Below are 25,499 nucleotides of genomic sequence, written 5' to 3'. Positions count from 1 at the left end.
CTTCCCTGAAACAGTGCGAAATGCGGATGCATGCTTCCTTCTCGACACGACATCGATGCAGCGAAATGACTACGCTAGGAACTCGCGGCCACTCGAGGCCCTGCCAACCTCCCGCAGGCCCTCCAGTGTCCTCAAGCGCTCAACCAGCGCAACAACTTCGCCGGCCTGCCCTCTGACAACCTCGTCCACATCTGTGCCCGCAACATATCGCAGCACCGTGACAGTGCGGTCGAGCACTCTCTTGTCCAGGCTCAAGTCCTTTTTGGTCTCGGGGTGAATCTGTCCGGGTAGGCGGAGCTTAAACTCCTCTGCTCCGCTTGGATCCTGCTGGCTCTGGGTAGCCTCGATGAGTGATGCCGCAAGTAGGCCGAGGAAGACCAGTGCAGCGCGACGCAATGCCGGATGTTTAGGGTTGGCAGTGACCGGGTCCTCGTCAATGACGCGTAGCTTTTCCTCTAAGGCTGGCTCGGGCTCAGGCTCTTCGTCGTCGATGAGCATGACCTTCGGCCTGGGTTTGGGTTCTGACTCCGGTTTAGCAGGACGGAAGGCCGACGAGGTAACGCTCTCGACCTGGACGAGGTCGACAGCAGCCGACGCGAGCTCAGCCGCCCACGGCAAGAGTGCCAGATGATCCTCCTCTGCCGCCGTTGACAGTAACGACAGAGCGCTGGTGCGGAGGACGGTCGGCGCAGCCGCGTCGCGGAAAACGCCCGTCAACGGAGGAATGACGAGGCCGACATTCGCGGCAAACGCTTTCCCCGCTCGTTTGATGATCATCTCCAGTGCCTCTCCGATGCGCAACCGTTTGTCCATTGTCTCAGCTGTGTCACTGTAGACGCGACAGAGAGTGCGCAGAATCTCTTTGCCGAGCGCGTCGGCCATAGCCGCCAGTCCCTTCGCCGCGTTGAGGTAGATGTAGCTGTCGGCATCTTGGAGTGCCTGCATGTACACGTCGAGAATGGCCGGGGTGAGCGCTGTGTCGTAGTCCGGTTTGAAAACGAGTTCGCGAAGCAGGACCAGCCCATGCGCGCGTACTGGTAGGATGGGGTCTGCGATGAGGCCGAGGGCGCGTCGATAAGTCGAGACCGATTCCGATACCTTGCCGCCGGCTGTAAGACTGGCAGATCTACGCACAAGGAGGACGAGAGTCGCCTCGCGTGCTAACTGCCGCACGTGGGCGGAGGGCGCGGACTCCAGCGTGGTGAGGTGCGATGCGATGGGATGCAGGATCGGGTAAGTAGCAAAGGTGATACTTTCGTCCTCCAGTGTCGCGAGGAGTAGGCTGATGGCTGTCTCGAGCAAACCAAGTTGCTCCACACTGTCCTCGGTAAGTTCTGGAATTTCGACTTCGTCCCCGACTTCCTGGACAAAAGGTTTCTTATCTGGCAACGCTGTTGCCTCGTCATTCAAAACGCCTTCCACAAAGGCGAGAACGTGCCCAGGCTCCGCAAGTACTTTGTTTCCCAAAGTCTCCATCATCACCAAGGTGAGTCGGAGGAACAGAAGCGACTTGAGTGGGTCCCCATCGGACGAGGCGCGAACGCGCCACTCGTTCAAAACACGCAGGAACACTTCAGATGACATGTCGGCGCGCCCGAGCTTCTTCAAGAGGTCGGCGAGGACCAACGGATCGGGAGCAAGGTCGAGGTCGCCAAGCTGATCGTCGACTTCCATCGAGTCTGCTTCGGTCTTCAATGACTCTTCAGTATGAGGGTACCCGTACACGAGCTCAGCCCCATCGCCAACCCTCTGGAAGTGTAGAACCTCTCCATGCTCTGAGACGGACCACCCACGCCCGGTCGTGATGATCGACCAGACTCCCTTGACGCCGTCGTCCTTGCCTACGAGCTTGCCCCACGACGTAAGCACGAGATCAGTATCGGCGGCCAGGCCGCCTTCCTTCTCTTTCGCTTTCATAGTCGTGGGTTGCGGCTTGAGGAAGACGTAGAGGGCGAAGATCTGTGGCAAGATCGGGCCGACGACGAAGTTTACGAAGTCAGGCGAGGGCGGGGCGTGAAGCACAAGCTGGGCCGTCGCGCCTACCAGAGACTGGACGCCCTCAGCCCGGAGAACCACGCCCTCCCTTGGTGCCGGGTTCCATGGCTCATGGAGGTGCGCTTTGAGCCACGTCACGGCGACTGGGGAGTTCGCCCATAGGTGATGGACAACGTACGCCGCCGTGTGCGAGTACACCACGGGCGCGGCGGCCTCGCCCATGAGCCCGAACAGGGTTTCGAGAAGGTAGGGAATGTAGGTCTCCGGCGAGCTGCTCCTGGGGACGCGCGACAGCAGGCCAGCGATACGGTCGAGCTTGGGTCCGTCGACGCCCTCGCCCGCCATATTCCCAACTTCGCCGAATACGTTCTCCATGACCGCCTTGACGCCGCCAGGACGGAGGACCTGGTTGCTGAGCAGCGTGCCGAGCGTGCCCTCGACGTAAGCGGGCCATGTCCGCGTCCAGCCTTTCGGCGGGCGGGTCTTACCCGCACCGACAATTTTGAGCGCGGTGCTCAGTGCTCCCATCGCCTGGGTGGGCGACAGCTCCGAGAGGGTATGGAGGAGTTGCGCCCGCAAAGCAGAGTATGTGGCTGGCGGGGCCGACGGCGTCCACCCCACAACGATGCCGGCGAGCATCAACGGCGGGAGATGGGAGGAGAGGATGCTCTGTGTGATGCTCGTGTGGGGGATGCGGGTGCTGCCCCCGCTCGGCGGCGACGGGGTGTCCGTCAGACCGAGGAAGGTGCTCACAGCCTCCGATAAACACGGGTCGACCGCCTTCCGCTCGCGCAAGCCCGCCACATACGCCAACACGAGAGGAAGGAGGTAGGACACGAGCGCATGCTGCAACAGCAAGCGAAGGAGACGCTGGTCCGCGGTACCCAGCAAGACTAGCGTCAGCAACGACGGAGGACGGCCTCACAGTCCTTCTCGCCCATACCGTCCTTGTGCTCGGCCGGCCAGAACTCTTTGGCCAGGACACCCTGCATCGCGACGAGCAGGTCGAGTGCGCGCTGCCCGACGAGCATGACAAGCGCATCGCGGCGCGCCTTGCGCTTGACGGGGTCGTCACCATCGTCACCGACCGCTTCGAGCTCATCGTCGTCACTCCATCCTGGGCGGTCGCGCCAGGGAAGGAGGTCGCCGGCGGCCTTGAGGCGGGCGAGGAGCGCGGGCGGGGCCGAGGGCAGCGGGCTCGGCGGCTCCAGCAGCGCATTTCCTGCCGCGAGGAGCGTCTTGAGGTGTGGTGCGCTCATTCCGCTAGCGTCATGTCCAGCGTCGATTATTGTCCAGTTGAGCGCACTGAGTCAAGCGGAATGCTACAGAACATGACGCAGTCGTAACTGTGCACGTGATCGCACTTGAATGATTAACTAGATTAGCGGGACCAAATGCATGCGGCTCCACTTGCTCGGTCGGCGAACGGCGATGTGGGCCACGCCCTCCGCCGGCTAACGGTTAACCCGAAGCCAAGTCAAGTGGGCCGGGCCAGACGGCCATCTCTTTCAAACCTACACTCTCCTCACCATTGCGCGCCGCGACTTGTGCGACGGCCTGCCATCTTGGGGACGCCTACTGAGCCACATGACGCCGACAACCACGCGCCGCAGCTTGGGCGGCGAGACCAAGCCGGACCCGTACGAGGTGCTGTACAACACGGCGGTGCAGGCGTTTGTGCGGCGCGACCACGCCAAGACGCAGGCGAGCCTGGAAAAGCTCCTCGCCCTCACGCGCAAGCTCCCGCGCGACAGCGCGGCATGGCACGACCTGGCGGCTGCGGCGCCGAACGGCGAGACGGCCGCCGCCGAGGAGTGGGTGACCAAGACGCTCAAGCTCGCGATCTCGGCCAACGCCTCGCTCTACTCGGACCCGCCTAAGGCGTTTCAGGCGATGCCGCACCTCCTGCCCCCCGCCCCGCCGACGATGATGCTCGAGTACATCCGCGACCTGTGCACCAAGACGTACGGGCAGGCGCTGCTGCCGCCGCAGCTCGTCAGCACGGTGCTGTTGGCCGCGTTGAAGCTGCGCCCGGCCGAGCCCGCCCTGGCGTTTGCCCACCAACTGGCAGAGGACTGGCTCACCGCCCTGCCAGACAAGTTTGTGCTGGCGATCGCGCAGCCGCACCAGGGGGGAAACAGCGCGGCTGCGAGCGCGGCGCGCAAGCGTACAGACGCTGCGCGCGAAGGATACCTCAAAGTCGTGGAGCTGTTCGTCGGCGAAGTGCTGGGCCGCGAGGGGGAGTGGGAGATGGCGCGCGGTCTTCTCGAAGGCGAGATGGTCATGGGGTCCAAGAAGAAGGAAGTGGGTGGCCGCGCGATCACGCTAACAAAAGGTATTGTATCGCCACCTGCGGCAGTTGGAGCAGCAGCGCTCTGTGCCACCCTCGCCGAGCAGCTCTGGCTTCCTCCCCTCGCCTGCGAGCGACACGACGACTGGGGACGGGAAGCGGCGCAGCCGCGCACTCTCGGCGGCGTCGACGTCGTCGAGCGAAGCGACGGCGCGCCCCGCTGGCGGCGTCGCGGGCCCCAGCACGCGGCAAGTGAAGGGCAAGGAGCGTGCGCACGCGCACGAAAGCGAGGGCGGGGACTCGACGATCCTGCCGCCCAAGTCGGAGGCGACGGCCGTGCCCACAAAGGTGTACGTGCACCACCCGCCGCGCGCGCCGACGCCGACGCCGCCGACGGACGAGCGCGCGCTGTGGCTGCGCACGACGATGCGCCTGCTCCCCCCCACGCTTGCGCTGCGCTTGGAAGCGCTCGCCGCGAGCGGCTGGCTCGTCCCCGCCCTCCTTCCCATTCCGGCTGCGATTGTTATTGCGCTCTTTGCGATCCAGCGCCGCCGCCGCCGCGCCACCGGCCACGAGGTCATGGGCGTGCGCGAGCGTCTCCGCCAGGTCCGCATGCATGGCCTCAGGCCGTGGCTTGCGTACTGGTTCCGCTGGTGGGTCGAGAAGCTCAAGGGCGTGTGGAACCTCGGCACGACTATCACGTACATGTAGGGTAATGAAGGCGAGTGTGTGGCTGGATGCGGGGGGTGCACTGATGCAGCGTTGACACAGCGTGTGTTGACAGTGGCCCATGGCCCATGGCCCATGGCCCCGTGGGCGTCCCGTACGCTTCTGAACAGGGATGTACTCCGCGGAGGCTAGAGGGTTTGGAGCGCTGTGGTGACACTAATCTTTGCGATCTCATTCCGAGGCAGAACAAGCAGACTGATAATACAATGACTGATCTACTGATTGCGACATGTCACGCCCAGTGATCTCATCCGACATGGACAATCACCCCCTGCGATCACTTGGTGCGTTGGACTAATGACGGCGGTCACGATCACGGTCATGACCTGCGCTTCCCCTTCCCCTTCTGTTCCGTGCGGGCGTGGGAGTGCACGTTCGATGCCGTGGGACGCGAGGGGTCTGACACGTACGAAGCCGACTGATACTTGGGCCAAACGTCGAACGGCCGTGGAGCGGTGGAAGCAGCGTGCCGACGTGCGCCGACGTGCGCCGTGGCATGCGTGGTGAAACTGTGTTTCGCAGGCATGAAACGGTGCGAGTCGTGGGCGTCGGGGTAGGCGGATGCGGCAAGCAATGTGCCGGAATGCGACGGCGCGGCATTCGGCAAGAAGGTGGAGGAGGCTGAGGCTGATCCATGATCCGAGGTGACCAGAAGCTGGTGTCATAGTGCAAGCCCGCAGGCCGCAAGCTTGGCTTGCTGCAGATCAGCAGACGTACGAGATCACGAGAGGATGGCTTCTTGGATTTTGGTTCGCATACATGGGTACATGGGTACATGGGTGCATGGGTGCATGGGGCCAGTGTCTGACGAGCTGACGAGCTGACTAGCGCATGGGATCGACGGACTAACAGATGGCGAGTGTATGAGTATACCCTCCCCCCCGCCTGGCCGCCTGGAGTCAACAGCGGGCGCACACGATCGGGCAAATAGCCCTGATCGGATCAAAGTGCTCCTCTGGCGTGCGTGGAGGCTGGAGCCTGGTGGCCTGTAGGCGGAAGCCGAGAAGCTCGAGACCTGGGACTAGACGCCGGGATCGGAAGGGCCGCCACCGCTCGCTCGCCCCGACCGTGGCGTGCACACAGTGCGAGGCCGCACGGGCTGGTGAGCTGGTGAGTAGCAGCCGCAAGGAAGGAGGGCTTCGGTGTCTGTCCACCGTTGTCGGATCTGCGGATCTGTGCATCATTGGCCACTGTAGCCGGCATCCGGAGCGTCCGTGGTTGGATTGGGAGCCGGGAGCTTGGGCGCCTGGGAGACAAATACGACAGTCCCGACGCCGAGGCCTGTGCGCCACTCGGTGCGCATGGTCTCGCATCATCCCGCCCATTCTCGCCCGCCGCTCGGCCCTGTCTCGCGCCTCCCCATGCCCCATGCCCCAGTCCCAAGTCCCGAGTCCGGCCAAACGATGTTTGCGGGCACAGGGCGGGTGAATACCATACACATACACGCAACGATGACAGCGGCGGCGTTCGCGTGCTGGCATTGGCGCGCAAGCAAGCAAGCGAGGCGATGTGTCTTTATGTTTTTACGGGTGGGATTGGCGAAGGCGTGGTTTGTGTATTGCTCTCAGAGGGGAAGGGGCGGGGGCGGTGAGGGCTCTGAGGTAGATGAGTAGACCATGGATGGAATGTTGGGACGACTGTTGAGGTGTTGAGAAGACGCTCGGATCGTCTGCGTAGACTCTCAGATCCGCCCCGGATGTCCCAGGCCTTCCAAGCCTCAGAGGCCAGAGGCCCCGAGGCTCGTGGCCGAGACGACTGCCACTCCCCCTGGCTCTCATGGGGTGCTGGGGGCGCCGAGTAGACGGTACATGCGGTACACAATCACCGAGCAACTGGGTTCCGGGAGGGATAGGGCTGTAGCCGCCTGTGCACTGACTCGGCGAGAGCTAACAACGGCACGACGGACGAACGAGGTAGCAGAACAGACGAGCAGTGTGAACGGCGTGAACAGCGCGCGCGCCAGCGGATCGGGACAATCGCAAGTGATTGCAGACAAATGCAGTGCCACTCGTTGGATGTGCGTGGATGTGCGTGGATGTGCGTGGATGTGCGTGGATGGCATGGATGGCATGGATGGGCGTCTCATGAGCGCATGAGCGCATGTTGCATGCAGCATGTACACAATCGTGGTTGCATGCAGGTTGAAGACATGAGACCGGCGAATGATTGAAGTGGGATCATGGGAGTATAGGAGAGGGGTTACGACGTCGATCAGCACGCATGGAAAGGATGACAAGGGGCACGGGCGCCCGGAGATGTGCAGAGGGCGAGCGTGCAACAGTGCTGGGGCGTGGTCTATCAAGGGGGAGGAGGAAAAGGGAGGGATGAGAAGGATGAGAACGAGGAGGGAGTGAGGACGAGGGGGGGAGGAGAGGGGGGAGAGGAGGGGGCAGAGGAGGGGGAGGACGACGAGGACGGGGAGGAGGATGATGAGCGCTGCAAGGGCGCCGGAGGGGCGGAGGGGGGGGGGGGCGTCAACACGCCCGAATACGCTCTACAGACGTTGAGAGGTACACAAAGCGTACACTGCACACTGCACACTGCACACTGTGGCATGGCACAGCGCCAAAGGGGGGAGGGAGGGGGGAGGGCATCGGGAAGAGCGAGGCATGCAATGTATCCAAAGCAAGGCAGCGAAGAGGACGACAAGGGCGACGAGGGCGATGAGGGCGATGAGGGCGACGAGGGCAACGACTGCAAAGGAGGCGAGGCAAAATGCGACGAGATACGGAAAAGTCGGCCTTCCTTTGGGCCGTCGACAAGTTGTTGTCGACATTCTCATCGTCCTCATCGAGCTCCTCCTCGGACGTTCATCATCAGCCATCCGCATCATCATCATCATCATCCTCATCATCATCCTCATCCTCAACCCCGTCCTCTTCCTCGCTTCCTATTCCTCGTCCACAGTTACATCGACGTCTCACCCCTACCATCCTCACTACCTCCTCCCCCCCCCCCCCCCTTGCACACACAACACCGTCTCTTGACCACACTCATCTTCTTGCTGTCCCATCCCCACCCTCCTCTCCCCATCCCCATTCCCACATCATACAAGTAGCTCATCCATCCGCCTCTCTTCACTCTCCCCCTCTCTTCATCATCCTCTCCACTCCCACCTCTCTCATTACATCGACTCTCATCACCTCCCAACCCCGCCTCACCACCCTCCTCAACACCTCTCGTTCGTATCTCATCCCTCACTCGCACAAGCCTCAAATATACCCTTCCTCACATTTCGCCACCACCACCATGCCACACTCCGCCGCCAGTCGCTCCAACCGCACCAAACCCACAGACAGCGAGTCTGGCGAAATCCCACTCTCTCCCCTCTCCGTCTCGTCCTCCTCGCACCCCCCGCCGCGCTCCACACGCACCCTGCGTTCGCACCGAGCCCGTAACAAGCCACAGGCCCAACAGGCCAAAGCTCCAGCCACCCCGTCTCAGCCGGCGGCATATACCAAAGGCACCAAGCGCTCCAAGGCGCCGCTCACTAGGGCCATCAAGTCTGCATCCGAGACAAACGTACCCCAACCCGCACCCACCCCTCCTCCAGCACCGGCACCCCGGGGCCGCCGGAGCAAGCGTCCCCGTTCTCCTACCCCACCCGATGACGAGTTGGTCGATGATGAGGACGAACGCACAGGTATAGATGATAACGAGCAAGGTCGCAGTCCGTCCCGCCACCGCTCCAGGTCTCGTTCTCTCTCAGTCATCCCTACCGTTGACATGCCACCACTCACCCACCCCGCCCCAGACGATGCCGCCGTCCGCGCTCTCGGCTTGCCCCAGTCTTCCCGCCCCGGCGCAGCCACCCTCTCGCTCAACCGCGACCACCTCATTCGCATGCGCGAGGGCCACTTTACCCGCGCTCGGCCCGGCCGGAAGAAGGACGAAAACCGCAACTGGAGGAATCTGACAATGTCCGAAGCCGCCTGGATACGACTCGAAGAAATTGGGGCTGTCACCAAGGGCCGCGCTTGGACTGCGCGCGAGGGCTACGACGACGAGGGCAACCGTGAGTACAGCCTTCGAGCTCGCTGCATGCAAACCACTGACAAAACCCAGCCGTCAAGCCAGACCTCCCATATGTCATGTTGACCAAGCTCGTCATTGCATCGTCGCCCCGCAAGATTCTTACTCTTAATCAGGTAAGTGTGCTTTGGCGCCCGTACCAGCGTAGGGGGTTACCAAAGCGTGTGTGCATGAGAACGGTTCGCTGACGCTGAATAGATCTACCAGGCAATGGAGGAACGCTGGCCATACTTCAAAAAGCTCGGCCAAACATTCCGCGTACGTTGTCTTGATCCACACCCTGCGCCCTTTCCATCCTTCCCTCGCTCGAAGCGGGTGGCCGATCCACACCTCTTGCTCTTGCTTGGGCTTGGGTGCCAAATCCCGTCGTCCACCGTGGAAAGATCCACGCGCTGACCTTTCAGAACTCTATTCGGCACAATCTGTCCATGAACCCGGCCTTTGTCAACATCGAGCGACCGCTCAGCGAAGGCGGTCTAGGCACAGGCAAAGGCGGCTACTGGAAGGTGTCCGAAGACGTAAGTTGGATCGCCTCGAACGTTGTTGACGCCCCCCTTAGACCAAAATGTCTCACCGCGGACGAGGCAAGAAGCCCCGCTTGGAGTCGCCTGCCGACAGTCGGTCCGCTCGTGACCTCCGCAGCCCGACCTGCTTCCCAACAAGCAACGCGCCGCAGATGCAAACGTATCCACCACGTCCCCTTGTTCATCCTCAGACGTCATTCAATCCCTACCCGACTTACGCACATCCCTCGCACACAGCGTTCGCCCCTCCATCCCATCACCCAGGTGGCCCGATTCCGTACCCGATCCGGGCTGCACCCGCATTCCCCGACCCCTGCGAACGCGATCGCAGCACCGCATACCCCAGCCTTAGCGCTAGCGGCAATCACAACGTTCTACTCAGCCCTGCTCTCTCGCTTCCAGATTCAGCCGCTCGCCGCCCGACCACCCCTACTCCAACCCGGCGCACATCGAGTCTTGATGTGAGCCCCGGGCGTTCTACTCTGCCACGTAGTTCTCAGCCCCAGCCCCAGCCCCGCCCAGTTCACGCAGTCTACCCACGAGTGTCGCCACCTGCGCTCGTGCGCAGCTCGTACTATGCCACACAGTCGCCACCAGACTGCCGGATCGCTACCCCATCGTGTGATGGCCTGAGTAGTCTCATGCAGCTCGCCAATGCGGCTGAAACCGATCATGCCAAAGCCCGCCCTCACGTTGCGCCACAGTTCCCTGCTGCCCCGCATGCGCCCGTTCCCCACCGGCTGCCCAATGTCAATGCGCTCCTGAACGGCACGCCCGTGGGATCATCTGAATGCAGCTCATCTCCTCGCCTGATCTACGGATGACACTGTGTGTATTGGTGTAGATAGTGGCATATTCATACGCATAACCTGTCAAGTTCAGTTGTATTCGCGGTCCATAATGCGATGCATAGCCAGTCAGATCAACGAGGCTACGTTACGGGGACGGGGTTGAGAAGCCTCTTCGCGGGCCTCACACGGTGGGGCGCCCCACTTTGCCGTTGTCGGGCAGTGTCGCACATCGTATTTCGAGGGTAAGCTGCAGCCCGTACTGTCGAGCAGCACACCTTAGGGTGCCCACGACCCACCGGGACTTGTCCTACTCAGCACCTGGATGCGTGCACCCCGGGCGCGCATTCGGCCGCGAGCAAGAAGTAGTTGCGCCTGTTTCGTCTCCGCGCCGCATCTGGCAATTCCGGACCGGATTGCTAGCTCAGGCACCTAACACTGACAGCGTGCAGCCATGCCAACCGTGGCAGCCAATGGCCGGCGCGCCGATCCGACGTCCTACACCCTGCGACTTCTAGATCAGCACCGTGCATATCGAAGATCCCGGAAGAGTCCAAAGTCAGTTCTCTGCTTCCTCCTCCGCCGGACGACCGACTATCTGCATTCTGCTTCCATCTCTTCTGCAGTATCGATGTAGTACATATTCCCAAGGATGCGCATCTAGAGCGGAACAACGTGTCACGCGCGTGTGTGGAAAATGGGTGTACAGGGAATGGGGCGAATCTCTATAAGGTATGCAATGTAGTGTGGGAACGACAATGCGGGGCGGAGGCGGGGGTCTATGCCTTCTCGCCGCGGGCGGGGGGCGTGAGCCCGAACTTGGCGTACAATGGGTCGTTGGGGTCCGTGTCCGGGTGCAGCTGGACGCGGCCCGCGTACAGCTCGGTGGTAGACTGGCTTGCCTCGTGCGCTGTGGGGTTCGCGAGCGCCGAGGGGTGGCCGGCTGTCCTGGAGACCCAGGTGCCGCCGGCACCGACGGAGCCGCCGACGAGGGTCGGGACCATGGTGAGGAGCGAGGGGAGCTGGATGTCGGCCTTGCGGAGAGCCGAGCGGCGCGCACGCTGGACGATCGACGAGCCGTTCAGACGGCCGCCGCGGAAGCGGCCGTATGTCGACAGGTTGTCCTTGACCTTCTCAAGCGCGGGGTTGTAGATAAACGCGTCCTTGATGTCGTCCTCATCCTCGTCCTCATCGGGCTTGACAATAGGGAGCTTGTCCGGGTCGGGGAAGAGCTTCCACTTGACAAGGACACGCTCAATAGGCCGGGTGGGGATGGTGCGGACGAGGGCGCCGAGCGGGATGGCAAGGAAACCGACGACGATGGAGATAGCCCAGTCACGGCCAGTGATACGCTGGACCTGGAAGGCGGCGCCACCGACAAAGATGATGAGGATCTGGCCACCGACCATGATGAGGAAGATGATCTGGAAGTAGATGTTGCGGAAGAAGCCCTTGAACACGTTGTATTTCCGGTCAAGAACACGGCAGTTGAGCTGGTTGAAGATCTGGCAGAAGACGAAGCAGTTGAAGACCAGCGAACGGAGCTCGGCCTCGTTGTGTCGGCTGCGCTCGCCGTTGACAGTGAGCGGGAGGTTGAGGATCTTGCCACCAGCGAAGAAGAGGACGAGACAGACGGTGATCTGGTAGCAGGCCTGGACAACGATCATCTTCCACATGTCGACCGAGATGAGCGGGGCGTCCTTGCGGTCCGGCTTGCGCTTGAGCGAGTCGGGTGTGGCAGGGTCTGTGGCGAGGGCAAGTGCGGCGAAGGTGTCCATGATAAGGTTGACCCAGAGAAGCTGGACGGCGGTAAGAACCGAGCGCTTCTCCTCGGACGAGACGGCCGAGACGAAGGTGATGACGACAGCGGTGATGTTGACGGAGATCTGGAACTGGAGGAACTTGCGGACGGCGTCGTTGACACAGCGGCCCCACATGATGGCGACGACAATGTTGGCGAACGAGTCGTCCATCAGGATAATGTCGGAGGCCTCCTTGGCAACCTCAGTACCGGCGATACCCATAGCGAAACCAACGTTGGCAAGCTTGAGGGCGGGACCGTCGTTGGTTCCGTCACCAGTGACACCGACAACCTCGCCCATAGACTTGAGCGTCTTGACCAGCAGCTTCTTGTCCTCGGGGGACGAACGGGCAAGGATCTGCAGGCGGGGAACGATCTCAAGGCGGTCGGCGTCCGAAAGCTTGCGGAAGACGGGGCCCTCCATGATGATACCACCCGGCGTGAAGATACCACACTGGCGGGCAATGGAGCGAGCAGTCAGGACGTTGTCACCAGTGCACATCTTGACAGCGACCGAAGCACCCTGGCACTGGGCGACGGCCTGGGTGACACCGGGACGGAGCGGGTCCTCGATACCGACAACACCGATGAGCGTGAGGTTGCGCGAAGTGAGCTCGAAGGGGACATCCTCGGCGCCGACACCCTCGGCGCCCTGAGGGGGCCACTGCTCGAAATCACGGTAGCAAAGAGCGAGGGTGCGGAGGGTCTGGTCGGCGTAGAAGATGATAGTCTTGGAGATGTTTTGAGCGGCGGCCTCGTCGAAGGGGACAACCGATACACCGGGAATAGGCTGAGGGCGGACCTCGACGTACGAAGTACACTTCTTGGTGAGGACCTCGGAGGCACCCTTGACGTAGAGGCGGAACTTGCCCTCGGGCGTCTTGACGACAACACCCATAGCCTTGAGCTCGGACGAGAAGGGAATCATCTGAACGATCTGGGCGGTCTCACGGGTGGTCTTGTAGTCGGCCCAGCCAAGCTCCTGTGCGAATCTGAGCAGAGCCGTCTCAGTCTTTGATCCAACAAACTCCTTGACACCCTCTGGGTTCGTGTCCTCGAAGGCGGTCGAGTTGATGCAAATGGCCTCGTTGAACAGAGTCTGCAGCTCAGGCGAGGTGATGCCGTTCATCTCCTCCATGTCGAAGCCAAAGTCGGCGCGGTCGGCATCGCCACCGTCGGCAATGGAACGCTCCTGGTTGTCCTTGATGTTGCGAACGAACTTGCCGTGGACACCGAGCGAACCGGCGACGACGCTCATGACGTTCTGGGTGAGGGTACCGGTCTTGTCCGTGCAAATGACAGTGGCGTGGCCCATGGTCTCGCACGAGCCGAGAACACGGACGAGGAGGTTCTGCGAAGTCATGCGCTTGGTCGCGAAGGCCAGGGCAAGAGTGACGGCGAGAGGGAGACCCTCGGGCACGGCGACGACGACCAAAGTGATCGAGATAATGAGAATCTCAACAAACGACTGGGCCTTCTTCTGCGCGAGGTTCTCGTTACCAGTTGCCCAGAAATCGCGGGGCTTCTGAGCAAGCTGGACAAAGAAGCGGATCATGAGCGAACCGAAGAGGATGAGACCAGCGGTACCACCACAGATGGCGATGAGCTCGGCAAGGTTGTTGAGCTTGATCTGGAGAGGCGTCTCCTCGTTGTCGGTGCGCATAGACATCATGATACGGCCGTTGAACGAGGTGGTACCGACAGCGATGACGACGTATGCGCCAACGCCCTCGAGGACCTTGGCACCGGAGATGACGAAACAGTCGAGCTTGGCACGAGCACCGGGAGCGAGGTTGTCTCTCTCGGCGATGCAATCGTCGTAGGTCGACTTCTTGATCGCGTCCGATTCACCGGTAGCGCCCGACTCGTCGCAGCGAACACCGTGGCCGCGCAGGAAGACACCGTCAACAGGGACGACCTCTCCGGGCTCGACAAGGGCAATGTCGCCGACCACGACGTCACGAACGTTGATGACCTGCTCCTGACCGTTGCGGATAACCTTCATGGAGCGGTCTTCACGCTTGTCGTTGAGAAGCTTGAACTGGCGCTCCTTCTGCCAGTCGTTGATAGAGCCAACGAGGACGACAATGAGAACAGCGACGATAATGGCGACACCCTCGATCCAGTCGACCTTGGGTGGGTAGCATCCTTGCGGGCAGTTGTCGCTGTACATCAACTCGTGAACGCCGCCGAGATCGTTGTAAAGGCCGAGAGCAAGCGAAATAACAGCAACAACCGAAAGAAGAATCTTTGGTTAGCGAACGGCTCGTGAACTGTAAACTCACAATGACCTTGTCCTTGAAAGCGATCCACATGAGCTGCAGGAGCGTCTTGGACGGACGGTTGGGGAGGTCGTTCTGACCGTAGACACGGCGGCGGTCCTCGAGTGAAGTGCGCCACTGAGCACCCTGGCCCGGCATGTCCGACGAGCTACGGGGAGCACCCGCGTTCGACCCATCCGTGCACAGACCCAGGTTTGGGTCCACGCCCAGTCCATTGAGAAGACCCGAAACGCCGCCAATCTTCTCCAAGTCCTCGAGAGACTTGGGGTCGACGAGCATGGCGAGACGGGATGGCTTCTCAGCGTAGGGCGTAGGGTCGGTAGTGTCCTTTTCGGGGTCAAGATGCGACATGGGGGGAGGGGGCTTGTTCTTCTTGCCCTTCTTCTTTTTCCCGCCCTTCTCGTCCATGTCGTCCTCGAGCTTGGTGGTGGTGGGCGAGATCATTTCCTTGGAGTAAAGGCTGGACGCGCCGTTGGAGAGGCTACGCTGCTCCTTGATGGGCTCGAGGCCCTCTCCGGATGAGTTTGCGGTGAGGGTTGGCGAGGGAGGGGTCAAGGCGGCGGGAGAGCCGGTGGAAGGGTGAGCGCCAACGGGGGAGAGGTGGGTGGGGTCGCTAGCTTGCGAGGCGGTACGGCGGTGACGCTGGGGCGTCGCGGGCGTGCCAGCATCGGGCGTTGGCTGAGGACCGTCGAGGTCGGTCGTGACGATGACCGGAGGAGGGTTGGGTGGCATGGTCGCCAGTCGACGCGTCGCCGATGTTTGAAGACTACGGTGGCGTACGGGAAAGGGGAAGTGAGGCGAAAGGTTGAGGAAGAAGAGTGGCGAGGGAGCGTGTCTTGTAGGCTCTAGTCGAGAAAGGTGGACTGGTTAGAGACAAGTAGTGTATGAACTGTGTGTGAGAGATGGTCGATGGAAAAAAAGGATAGACGAGAGATGGCGCTGTTGATGAAGTAGTAAGATGAAAGATGGGGGGTGGAATGGAGATATGGGTTGGGAGAGGCCAAGATGTGACGAGGCGGTGCAAACTGGCTACGGTGGGTGTGTTTTGGTGACGCCGATGGGATCGGCCGGCTGTGTGTGGGCTGGAGGCCTGGAGGCCTGGAGGGGAGGGCTGGGCAAATGAAGAGGCGTTACCTACCTGGATGAGTGGCGCGGCAGGGGGGAGAGAGAGAGAGAGGCAGAGGCGAGCCGACGAGCGAGAGAGAGAAAGAGTTGTGGAGTGTCATCGGTCATGGCCACCTGCTGCGCTCCTCCTTCGCTCCTTGTGCCACTGCCAGTGATCACCCAATGCACCCAAACGAGCTTGGCTTGGCACAACATTTGCCTCCGCTTTTCCGTTGTGGGCTCTAGATCCGCATTGCGTCCCCGCTCGATTAGCTTGTAATCAAATAGCTATAGCTCTACCCCTATAGGTCTCTAGTCCAGGAGGGCCAGGCCCCAGAGTTTACCCCCGCTGCAATCGCACCCTGCGTGTCGCGTCATTGGCCGATTAAAATCTCTCATTCTTGGCTTCCCCATCTCCCCGGCCTTGGCACCACCACGGCCACTACTCTACGGCCACTGCGGCCACCACACGACACGACACGTACCACCACCACCATACACAGAGTGTACAGTCACCCCGGCCCGGACAGCACGCATGTCATGGCAGCGGCCGGACCTCTGCTCCTGTACAGCATGACCGAACTCAGTCAATGTCCTGCCGCAGCCAATTCTTGGAGAGACCGCGCACTAGGGTAGGTAATGTCGACGCGTCTCGGGACTTGGGTGATTATGCATTCTTGCCTTTCCACCAACATCCGCAGCAGCCCCCCACACGACACTGGCCAAAATTCGCCACCGTACTGTGCAGCTCAGAGCTCCCCCATACAAAGTGAGGCGGTGCAGTGCCTGACAGGGAATGACGCGTGAGGCATCGGGTGTGGAGCCTGACAAACACTTCCGCTTGGCACCACCCCTGAATGCCAGCTGCTCGCAACTCACTCACACGTGTGTGTGGCGTCAACACTACTTTGTTCTTCCGATGTGCTTCCGAGTCTACCTGAGCTTCGACGAACAAGCGTTCTGCGCAGTACAGAGCAACTCGTAATCGTGCCGAGTACCGAGTCGATGCCGACAGCGGATTCGAAGCTCCGGAGCTCGAGCTGCACAGCTACAATGAACTGTCGACCACTGGACAATTGGGCAAAACTATCGCGCGATCGACAGGGGCGGCCGGGCTCGCCGGGAGGGGCATTGCGGATCTGTGCGCCTTCGGGTATCCCCGTCAGGCCGTGACGTATGACGTAGTTGTCGCGTGCCTGTATTCATCCAGTGGCAAACGAGCAGCGGCCGAGCGGCCAGCCGGCCAGCTGCAGGAGCTAGGAGAGGCCGCTAGCGCGCCGAGGCTGCCGGCCTGCCGGATGGCCTCCGACTCGGCTTAGGCAGCTCACGATGGTTACTCACCGTTGCAATATATGACGTCCTGTCCGCGTTGCGCAGCTGCTCAGCCTGCTCATCTGTGCCGTGCAGTCGAACCTCTCGCTCCGCTTCCAACCCAGTTCTTGCATGATCTTGCAGCCGCTCCTTCCGCGATCTGCGATCTGCGAGCAGCTCCGTCCGGCCTTCGTTTCCGGCACGCATGGAATGCGCCAGCATTCTGTTTACCGAAGTCATGCTATTTCGGTCTTCCTCTAACGGGCATGACGGGAGCGCGTCCGTAGCTTCGTCGCAGGTTGTCATATTCCTATCATGTATGCATGGTGTGGATGCCACCTGTGCGCCTGGGGCCACAGTGGGCCAGTCACGAGACGATGGATGGCGCTCTCTCGACAAGACCCCTTGATTTTGTTCGAGTGTCACAAGGCGGCGTAGCAAAACCCAAACAATTCCAGGTTAGAGTTCCGGCTCAAATCCGGGTGGTCGAACGTTCGACCCCCGGCGCCGTTTTGTCCCAGCCGCCATCCGACTCTTTTTGCCCCTGCCGATGCTTGGCTTCGGCACACGCCGCAGCGCCGACCCGTATGCGTCGTGGATGGGCCCCATGGGCTCCAGCCGCCCGTATCCCCGTCCAATATCCTTCTTCTGCTCGAAATCGCGCGCCAAGACATTACCCGCGACGCGCCTGCCAAGACGCGCCACGCTGCGCCGAGAGCCTCAGGTCTCGGCAGATCGGAGGCTCGGCGTGAGTGAAGTCATCGATCATGTTCATGGGTGAGGCGGTGTAGCGTGAGACTCGCGTGGCTGCTAGACATGCTTGTGGGTGGCAAACGGGGGAAGGTGGCAGCTCGCTACGGTCGCTAACGGGATTCACAAGGGGGTCGCTGCTCGCTGAGTTGACTGCACAGGCAGATGAATTGATCAACACACTCTCCTGTGATCCCGCAGCACCTTCAGCTCAACGTGACGAGCCTGCGCCTGCGAACTGCGATCTTCTCGTCCTCATTTCCCCGATCTCCACCTGACATCTCCCATGTCCCACGCTGACTGCTGATTTGCGCTACTCTGGCGCTGGCGCGTTGACCTCAGCGACGTGCGCCACCCAGGCTGCTCGACCACGCGGGTGTCGGACCTTCCTCAACTAACGCGCTGATTCACACTCTCACGCACGCACGAACACAAGCCAGAAATAGACGGCCTAATAAGGCGACGCATGCTCGCCCGTGCAGATTCAGTGCCAAGTGGCAGCTCTGCGCGACGCATGTCCTCATCGTCTCCGAGTATGAAATGCCGCCCCGCATGGGTGATACTGTAGGCGAGTCACTGGGCCGCGCATGCCGCGCAAGGTGGCATGTGGCAGCATATCACAGCGAAAGGTCCACGCAACACGCAAGGGCGCCTTCAATGTCGTCTCGGTGTTGCTGCATTTAACAACGCAATGCCAAAGCCCTATGGGGTTGGTCACCTCCATGTTACTCGTATCGAGGCGCGTTGTGTCCCTGCTCTCGGTAAAGTTTACCGAGAGTAGCCCACAACCAGGAATGCAGGAAGCTGCATCGCGACTCGCCTCGTCATGACTCCTCATGCGCTGCAGGCGTTGGACTGAGTGCGATGAGACATCAACCTTGCTGTGGGTGCGGGGTTTGATGCGGAGACTTTGAGCGGGGTAGCCGGGGCCGATTGCCCCGCACGGCTCTGCGGCGAATTCCATACAAAGCTGGCTTGAGCGGACTCGACTACACAGCATCCTCTGCATGCATGTGACTCCTCAGGCAATCTCAACAACATCTCTTCTCTTCTCCAGACATCCGCGAACGCACCCGACTTCTGCAGTGTCGGAACGCGTCGGCGTCGGCGCGGACGCATGGTTGATCATCCCTCCCACTCATGTCTGAGAGTGGAGGCCGACCTCGGCTCACCGGCCCAGAGGACGCCGGGGTCCCATTCCGCCTCGGCCTCATGTCATCCTTCCCTCGACTTTCCATCATATCAAGACCATCACAGCCGCATCAAGCTCCCTTCATCCTCAACTTCCACCTCTACAATCACCATGCACATCGCATACCTCGGCCTGGGCAACATGGGCGCCGAGATCTCGGCGCGCCTCGCCGTCTTCGCCAAGGACAACGGCCACGCGCTGACGGTCTGGAACCGGAGCCAGGACAAGTACGCGGGCCTGCGCTCCAAGATCGGGGCGACGTTCGCGACGGACCTGAAGGAGATCAAGGGCGCCGACGTCGTCTTCCTCATGGTCTTGAACGACAAGGCGAGCGCCGACGTGCTCGCGCAGGTGCTCGAGGTCTGCCCGACCGCCGTCGTCGTCGACCAGAGCAGCGTGAACCCCAAGACGAGCAGTGAGTGCGAGGGGCAAGTGTATGCCTTAGATGGCTCGCTTACGTCAGTTGCGAATGAGAAGGCGGCGGCGGCGGCTGGCGCACGATACCTTGCTGCGCCGGTGTTTGGGCGCCCGGACGCCGCAGAGGCCGGCAAGCTCATCCAGGTCGTGAGCGGGAACAAGGAGGCGCAGGAGCTCGTCAAGCCCCTCTTTGATGTGTCGGCGCGCGCGGTTATCAACGTCGGCGAGGAGGTGTACAAGGGTGAGTCGCTACATCCAGTGCTGTGCTGGAGCGTGGGCTAGTCTTGCTGGAAGCAGCTGCTCCCGCGGCAGACAGCTCTTGTTGCCAAGTTAGGCTAGATGCGGCGCAGGTCCCCTGTTGACATGCTCTCGCTCACCCCAGCCACCACCGTCAAGCTCATGGGAAACGCCATGATCCTCGGCATGATGGAGATGCTCGCCGAGGTGTACGCCCTCGGCGACGCGACCGGCATCGAGCCCGATGTCTTCCAGCAGTTTGTCGAGATGTTCTTCCCCACGCCCAGCTATCAGGTGTACGGCCGCAAGATCGGCCAGGGAAGCTTCTCGGCCGCGGGCGGCTTCCGCTTGGAAGGTGGATTGAAGGGTGAGTCTGTGGCGGGGGTACAGTCGCCTATCAGCCGGCAGGAGCACATGCTTGGGTCATGCCTGCATGGAGGTGGACTCGCGCTGCTAGGAAGGTGTTCACTGTGGCTCCGCTTTGGCTCTTCGCACCCACTCACACCAGACGCCAACAACATCCTCTCGGTCGGCGCGGATCTCGGCCACCCCGTCCCGCTTCCCACGATTGAGCTCGCGAAGAAGCACATGCTCCGCGCAGTCGAGATGGGCGGGCAGGACCAGGACTGGAGCTCGCTCAGCGCGGCTGTGCGCGAGGAGGCCAAGCTCGAGCCATACCGGAGTGAGTGGGGAAGGGGGTCCGGGCACTACCCTTGCCTGGAGAGAGAGAGAGAGAGCAGCCTCTGAACTTCGAGCTGACTACCAGAGAAGCAGGAGTAGATGTACCGAGTGTGGGTATGAACCATGTTGTTTCGCGGCAGATGACGGGAGCGATGGTTTGGCAGTTTCAACTGAATGTCAGCCCCGCCTCGCAAATCGCTCGCAGAGGATGAGAGCGACGCTGGTACTGTATAGCCGTGCTTTTCCTTCACAGGAGCCTCACATGTCTGACTGCAGTAGGATGTGGCCGTTGTGGCTGCCTCGCTCATTCCCTCTCGTTTTCACTTCATTTCGTTTTTCACTGGAACAATGTCGATCCGGGGTTATGCTGGATCTCGCATTCCGATAGCCCGACATCTAGCGCCTCTTGCATCTCGTAACTTGTCCGCGCCGAGGCCAAGATGAAACGCGGGTCACGACCAGAAAAATGCTGCGGGACTCATGCAACGTCCTATTTCACCGCGCCTGGTTATTTTCGCCCCGTTCCGCTGTTGACAAGTGTGACCCTCTCCCGTTTCCGTAATCCCCACGAGCATTCCAGTCCGCTTCGGGCTGTGGCTCCAGTTTCTAGTTTCACCATCTAGCCTGTGACAATTCTGCTGCCACACAGCTCAGCTTGTGAACGTCGTCCACCAAGCAGCCCTCGATGTGTCTACGTGCTCGGCTCTCAATGTGCACAAGACGCGTCTTACTAGCGAAGGCACGCAGTGTGTCTTCACTCGTCACCCCACGCCCCGCCCCATCTCACCCATGGCCCACCGCGCTAAACCTTGCAACATTACCAGGCACGTCGTAATGGCAACGCAACCCGCCTCCTCTCGTCACGAAACGCACCCTATGCCGGGATCAAGGTAATGTCGAGGGCTGGGGCTGGTCAGCCCTCTATGACTATTGCAGTCTTGCGCAAGCTCAAGCTCGCTCTCGCTCTGGCTCGGGCTCCAGCCCAGCATTGACGGCCATGGGCCACGAACCACGGGCCATGGTTCGTGGCCGACTCTTATGCATCCCGCGACAGTCAGTGGAGCGCCTGTCGCTCATTTCCTCACTGTTCTCAGCACTCATGCGCCTCACTCCGTTGCTGCTCGCTGCGGCAGTGCTCGCGCTGCCCGCGCCGCCCGCGCCAACAGAGTCACTGAGTCTGCCGGCGACAATCAAGAACTTTGCCGAGCAGACCGTGTTCGAGCCGCCCACCACCACCACGCGGAGGCGGAGGACGACGACGTCAAAAGAAGACTCGTCTCCCACATCGTCGGCCTCACCCACAAACTCCTCACCGTCATCACAAGCATCCCCCTCCGCATACACACCCCCACTCCCCTCACTCACAAACCCGAACCCCAACACCGCCGTCGACCCCGCCACGCCCACCAATGCGACCGAACCTGCCCCCCGACCGTCTGTGACCCCACAGAGCATCATCATGAACGCGACGGCGGCGGGCACACCTGGCGTCGCCGTCGTGACAGAGGTGGTGACGGTCACGGCGAGTCCGGCGGGCGAGGAGAACGGGGCGAAGATCTACTTCCCCAGCGCGCTCAACTATTGTGAGTCTGGCGCAACGGAGATACGCCCCCGACGCTCCGAGTGTAACTTGCGTTTCTACCGCTAACGAACAGGGGTCCTCCATGCCGTCTCGGTTATTGAATGGGCGCCGGCGCTGCCCGTCCCTGTCGACATCCGGCTCACGCATGCGGGCACCGACGTGCTGATATACGACTACATTCTCAGCGTGAATGTGCCGGCGGGGTTCACCAGTTTGGCGCTGAGTGTGATGGAGCCGTGAGTGAGCTGGAGCGCGCGAGCGAGATGAGATGAGCCCAGCCTGAGCTCGGGGGATAGGCGAGACACGAAGGCGGGGAGACACAGACGACTAACTCCAGCGCATCGCCCGCCAAGGGGTACCAGCTCATCATTGCCGACCACGGAAATGGAACAAGTACGCCTCCCTGCAATGTCTGCTCACACCAGTCTACTCGACGTCGGAAATGTTCGAGATCAAGGAGGCGGGGAGCAGCGTGCTCGTCCCCGCGGGCTTCGCCGCGGCCACGCAGAGCGGGGGAATAGTTGCGCAGGCGTCCGGCGCGCGCCAAGCGACATGGACTACTGCACTCGCATCCGCCGCCCTCGTCGCCGCCCTGTGGCTGTAAATAGCATAACCACAAACATCACGGCTCTCACAATCTAGACTGCACCCCACATCACCAAGGACACTGCCGGACTGTCATAGACCTGTATCACCACTGTATTTGCACATAGAACGAAATCTCAGAGCGACAGGACGACCAGCGCCTCGCGTCGCTCGTATCGCCAGGGCGGTAATGTTCTAAATGAACTAATGAACGCGACGGCATGGCAACCCCCGCCTCCGAAAAGCGATATATCGGATGGAGCGGAGAGCCAAGACTGTGGCAGACACACATCCCATCCGATGTGCCTGCGACCCGCGTACGTCGCCTGCAAGCCACGGAAAAGACCGTCCGGCGGACCAAAACAAGCCCTCTTCGCCGCGGGCTGAGGCATTAGCGGGCGTCGTCGAGGCGGCGATGGTGACCACCATCACGGCGTATCTTGCTGCATGATGCAGCGAGTGTCACAGCACAGTGAAATGGAATGGCAGTGGGCAGGGCTGGGTGATCGACTTTGAATCGGCCAGGTGGCCAGGTACGGCCTGCCGCCCGGAACGCGTGATATGCAGCGCGTGCTCGCTCCCCGCCTGCCCTTGCGCCCTGCGCCCTGAATCCCCCCCCTTCCTCTCTCGCGCTCTCTTCCCACCACCCTCCTCTTCCTCTCTTGCCATCACTCCTTCTCCCACTCTCACTACCAACATGCTCTTCGGCGCCCTCGCCCTCCTCGCCAACGCGGCCTCCGCCCTCGCCGCCATCCAGGTCATCCAGCCCTCCAAGGACCTGTGGTGTGAGTTGTCTGGACCCGTGCCCGAGCTCGGTGCTGTGGTCGCTTGCCCCAAGACCCAAGCCCTCTCCTCGAGGCTATCGGCGTCTCGTCTCCGGCGTGCTGACTCCAGGGGTCAACAACGGCCAGAACACCCTCGCATGGACCGGCTCGGCGCCGCCCAACGACTTTGTCGTCATGCTCTCGAACCCCGACACCAAGCTGCTCACGGCTGACAACGCTATCGGTGCCATTGGTGAGTGTCACAATGCCCCCCCCACCTTCCCCGCAGCTGGCGACCGTCGCGCTAGGCCATGCTGTGCCACGCATCGCCCGATCGCCTTTTCTCCTCCTTCCGGCGGACTGCCGGAGCGCAACACTGTCTTCGCTGGTCGGAGAGCGGCAAGTCGAGAGCTTCACCCACCCATCACAAGCTTCTCCCGGCCGCCCTCCAAGGTTCCTGCTAACATTCAAGCCCAGACCTACATGTACTCGCTCACCGTCCTTCCCGTCAAGTGGAACGCTGGTACTGGGTACACCATCAAGCTCGTCAACCCATTGAATGGCACCGACGTGTACGCCGTCTCGGAGCCCTTCGAGATCAAGCCCGAGGGCTCTACCTACGCCACCGGTGTGACCAGCGCTGCGGGCACGCTCGCCGCGACGAGCTCGGACACTGCTGCGAACACCACCGCTTCGTCGGCCGCCGCCACGCCGACCTCTAACGGTGCCATGTCCAACGCCGTCCCCGCTGCTGCTGCCGTCGCCGTTGCCGGCGCCGCCTACCTCCTCGCCTAGGCGAGTACTCCCTGCTTTACTTGAGCGGGGCAACTTTCTATACTCTCGTGTCATGGACTGTGCTAGGCGTAGCGTAAATCGATGCATAATAGCCGTTAGCCGGTGTTGTGTTGTGTGATGGAATGTTGGGTGGCGGGTGCAGAGTGGCGTGTGCCCGGATTGTGGGCGTCATCAGGGCGGAGGAGAGAGAGAGTGGTGTGACGACGGATGCACCTTGCTCGTTGCTCGACTTGTCGTGCTCTTCATCATCAATCAATCGCACTTGCAGTCATCTCTCACCGTCATCTGAGGACACTCCTCCTTCTGGTACCTCTTTCGTCGTCGCCGCAGCCGACTCACCCTCCCCTCCGCCCTCGCCTCCCGCCACCGTGACCGGCACACGGCCAACCCCATCCCCGGACGCCATGGACAAGGCGCGGGCGTCCACTCTTGTGAGCACTCTGCACTCCCTGTCCAATCTATCCTTCTTAACACCAGCACGACATCGTCGTCGACTACGTCATCAACAATGCGTACGTCGGCACCGCGCGCGTCCTAGCCCACACTCCAGCGCCGGGCACGCCCTCGGCGACGCCAACGCCGCAGGAGGCGCACACCCCGAGCTTGATGGAGCAGCTCGCCGCGGCGCGGGACAAGCGCCGCGCGGAAGCGATGGACGTGGACGAGACGTCGAACGGCGCGGGCACCGGCGCCGACGCCCTCTCCCCCGCCACCCTCGAGGGGCTGGAACAGCGCCGCGCGATCCTCGAACACATCCTGAGCGGGGCGATCACGCCTGCCGTCGACGCGCTCGCCGCACACTTCCCCTCCGTCCTCTCCCCTCCCTCACCCTCGACGAGCGCATCCGTATCGCCGCCGACCCCCGCGCCGCGCGCACGCACCGGCCTGACGCACGCGACGCCGATCTTCGCGCGCTCAACGGCGCCCGAACACGTCGCGCTCAACCTCCAAATACAGCAGTTTATCGAGCGCTTCCGCGAGATCGTCCCGTCCGCGCCCAGCAGCCCCGCCAGCAGCATCGGGAGCCTCAACGGCGGGTCGGGGCGCAGCGCGCCGCTCGACGCCGCCATCAACGTCCTCGCGGCGATCAACGTCGCCGCGCTCAAACTGCCCGGCGCGCAGCGCAGCGAGTACCTCAAAGAACTGCACGACCTGTCGGGTCTCTTCGCGTACTCGTATCCCGAGGACAGCGAGCTCGCGGGCTTTCTGGACCAGAAGCGCCGCGTCGCCCTCGCGGCGCAGGTGAACGCCGCGATTCTGCGTGAGTGCCTTTGATTGAGGTGTTTCAGCTGGGCGCAGTGGGCGTGCACCTCCTATGTGGCGTACGGCGTCCTCCTGCCCTCTACGCCCCGTTCTCGCGCTGCGTGGCTTGCCTCACCGCCCCACAACTCACCCCAGACTCCGAGGGCCGCGTCACCCAGTCATACCTCGAGCAGATTGCGCGCCGTACATCTGCCATCTACGAGACGATCACGGACAGAAACATCGACCCGCAGCCCGTCTGGGCCGGCACCGATGCGCGGGGCGCCGGCGCCGCATACCGCATCTCGGAGCAGCTCAAGCGCCGCCCGTTCCAGAAAGGCGGCTTCGACCTGCACGAGTACGTCTACGAGATGGCGTAGCGGCCGCGTGTCGCGTAA

At 61.8% G+C, this 25,499-nt stretch overlaps 11 protein-coding genes across 11 annotated transcripts; 8 read left to right on the top strand and 3 right to left on the bottom strand.

Annotated features, from left to right (window-relative positions):
* Positions 1 to 69: 69 nt before the first annotated feature.
* Positions 70 to 3,254, bottom strand: COLE_01996 (uncharacterized protein; the record flags this gene model as incomplete). Its single annotated transcript, XM_018420737.2, has 2 exons — positions 70 to 2,888; positions 2,921 to 3,254. The coding sequence occupies 2 exons, from the start codon at positions 3,252 to 3,254 to the stop codon at positions 70 to 72; spliced, it is 3,153 nt and encodes a 1,050-aa protein (XP_018280737.1).
* A 328-nt stretch (positions 3,255 to 3,582) lies between these two features.
* COLE_01995 (uncharacterized protein) lies at positions 3,583 to 4,996 on the top strand (the record flags this gene model as incomplete). The annotated part of the gene is made up of 2 exons (XM_018426486.2): positions 3,583 to 4,299; positions 4,331 to 4,996. 2 exons carry the CDS (start codon positions 3,583 to 3,585, stop codon positions 4,994 to 4,996), a joined length of 1,383 nt encoding a protein of 460 aa, XP_018280738.1.
* Positions 4,997 to 8,740: 3,744 nt separating this feature from the next.
* Positions 8,741 to 9,234, top strand: COLE_01994 (uncharacterized protein; the record flags this gene model as incomplete). The annotated part of the gene is made up of 3 exons (XM_065626180.1): positions 8,741 to 9,029; positions 9,080 to 9,162; positions 9,193 to 9,234. The coding sequence occupies 3 exons, from the start codon at positions 8,741 to 8,743 to the stop codon at positions 9,232 to 9,234; spliced, it is 414 nt and encodes a 137-aa protein (XP_065482449.1).
* Positions 9,235 to 9,474: 240 nt separating this feature from the next.
* COLE_01993 (uncharacterized protein) lies at positions 9,475 to 10,394 on the top strand (the record flags this gene model as incomplete). Its single annotated transcript, XM_018420363.2, has 2 exons — positions 9,475 to 9,564; positions 9,606 to 10,394. 2 exons carry the CDS (start codon positions 9,475 to 9,477, stop codon positions 10,392 to 10,394), a joined length of 879 nt encoding a protein of 292 aa, XP_018280740.1.
* A 743-nt stretch (positions 10,395 to 11,137) lies between these two features.
* COLE_01992 (uncharacterized protein) lies at positions 11,138 to 14,849 on the bottom strand (the record flags this gene model as incomplete). The annotated part of the gene is made up of 2 exons (XM_018420274.1): positions 11,138 to 14,407; positions 14,445 to 14,849. The coding sequence occupies 2 exons, from the start codon at positions 14,847 to 14,849 to the stop codon at positions 11,138 to 11,140; spliced, it is 3,675 nt and encodes a 1,224-aa protein (XP_018280741.1).
* A 1,965-nt stretch (positions 14,850 to 16,814) lies between these two features.
* Positions 16,815 to 17,162, bottom strand: COLE_01991 (uncharacterized protein; the record flags this gene model as incomplete). The annotated part of the gene is made up of 1 exon (XM_018420366.2): positions 16,815 to 17,162. The coding sequence occupies one exon, from the start codon at positions 17,160 to 17,162 to the stop codon at positions 16,815 to 16,817; it is 348 nt and encodes a 115-aa protein (XP_018280742.1).
* A 1,747-nt stretch (positions 17,163 to 18,909) lies between these two features.
* Positions 18,910 to 20,199, top strand: COLE_01990 (uncharacterized protein; the record flags this gene model as incomplete). The annotated part of the gene is made up of 4 exons (XM_018424765.2): positions 18,910 to 19,213; positions 19,262 to 19,456; positions 19,598 to 19,819; positions 19,961 to 20,199. 4 exons carry the CDS (start codon positions 18,910 to 18,912, stop codon positions 20,197 to 20,199), a joined length of 960 nt encoding a protein of 319 aa, XP_018280743.2.
* Positions 20,200 to 21,130: 931 nt separating this feature from the next.
* On the top strand, positions 21,131 to 22,319 carry COLE_01989 (uncharacterized protein; the record flags this gene model as incomplete). Its single annotated transcript, XM_018420378.2, has 4 exons — positions 21,131 to 21,716; positions 21,789 to 21,951; positions 22,053 to 22,108; positions 22,141 to 22,319. 4 exons carry the CDS (start codon positions 21,131 to 21,133, stop codon positions 22,317 to 22,319), a joined length of 984 nt encoding a protein of 327 aa, XP_018280744.1.
* A 202-nt stretch (positions 22,320 to 22,521) lies between these two features.
* On the top strand, positions 22,522 to 22,695 carry COLE_01988 (uncharacterized protein; the record flags this gene model as incomplete). Its single annotated transcript, XM_018422492.2, has 1 exon — positions 22,522 to 22,695. The coding sequence occupies one exon, from the start codon at positions 22,522 to 22,524 to the stop codon at positions 22,693 to 22,695; it is 174 nt and encodes a 57-aa protein (XP_018280745.1).
* Positions 22,696 to 22,997: 302 nt separating this feature from the next.
* On the top strand, positions 22,998 to 23,859 carry COLE_01987 (uncharacterized protein; the record flags this gene model as incomplete). The annotated part of the gene is made up of 3 exons (XM_018422493.2): positions 22,998 to 23,085; positions 23,195 to 23,317; positions 23,537 to 23,859. The coding sequence occupies 3 exons, from the start codon at positions 22,998 to 23,000 to the stop codon at positions 23,857 to 23,859; spliced, it is 534 nt and encodes a 177-aa protein (XP_018280746.1).
* A 404-nt stretch (positions 23,860 to 24,263) lies between these two features.
* On the top strand, positions 24,264 to 25,481 carry COLE_01986 (uncharacterized protein; the record flags this gene model as incomplete). Its single annotated transcript, XM_018422494.2, has 3 exons — positions 24,264 to 24,290; positions 24,337 to 25,120; positions 25,258 to 25,481. 3 exons carry the CDS (start codon positions 24,264 to 24,266, stop codon positions 25,479 to 25,481), a joined length of 1,035 nt encoding a protein of 344 aa, XP_018280747.1.
* Positions 25,482 to 25,499: the final 18 nt, after the last annotated feature.

Source organism: Cutaneotrichosporon oleaginosum (genome assembly GCF_008065305.1).
Source record: "Cutaneotrichosporon oleaginosum strain ATCC 20508 chromosome Unknown ATCC20508_contig02, whole genome shotgun sequence".
In the NCBI taxonomy this organism is placed as follows: domain Eukaryota; kingdom Fungi; phylum Basidiomycota; class Tremellomycetes; order Trichosporonales; family Trichosporonaceae; genus Cutaneotrichosporon; species Cutaneotrichosporon oleaginosum.
Note: the sequence above shows the minus strand (reverse complement) of the source record. Positions and strands in the feature narration are given on the sequence as shown.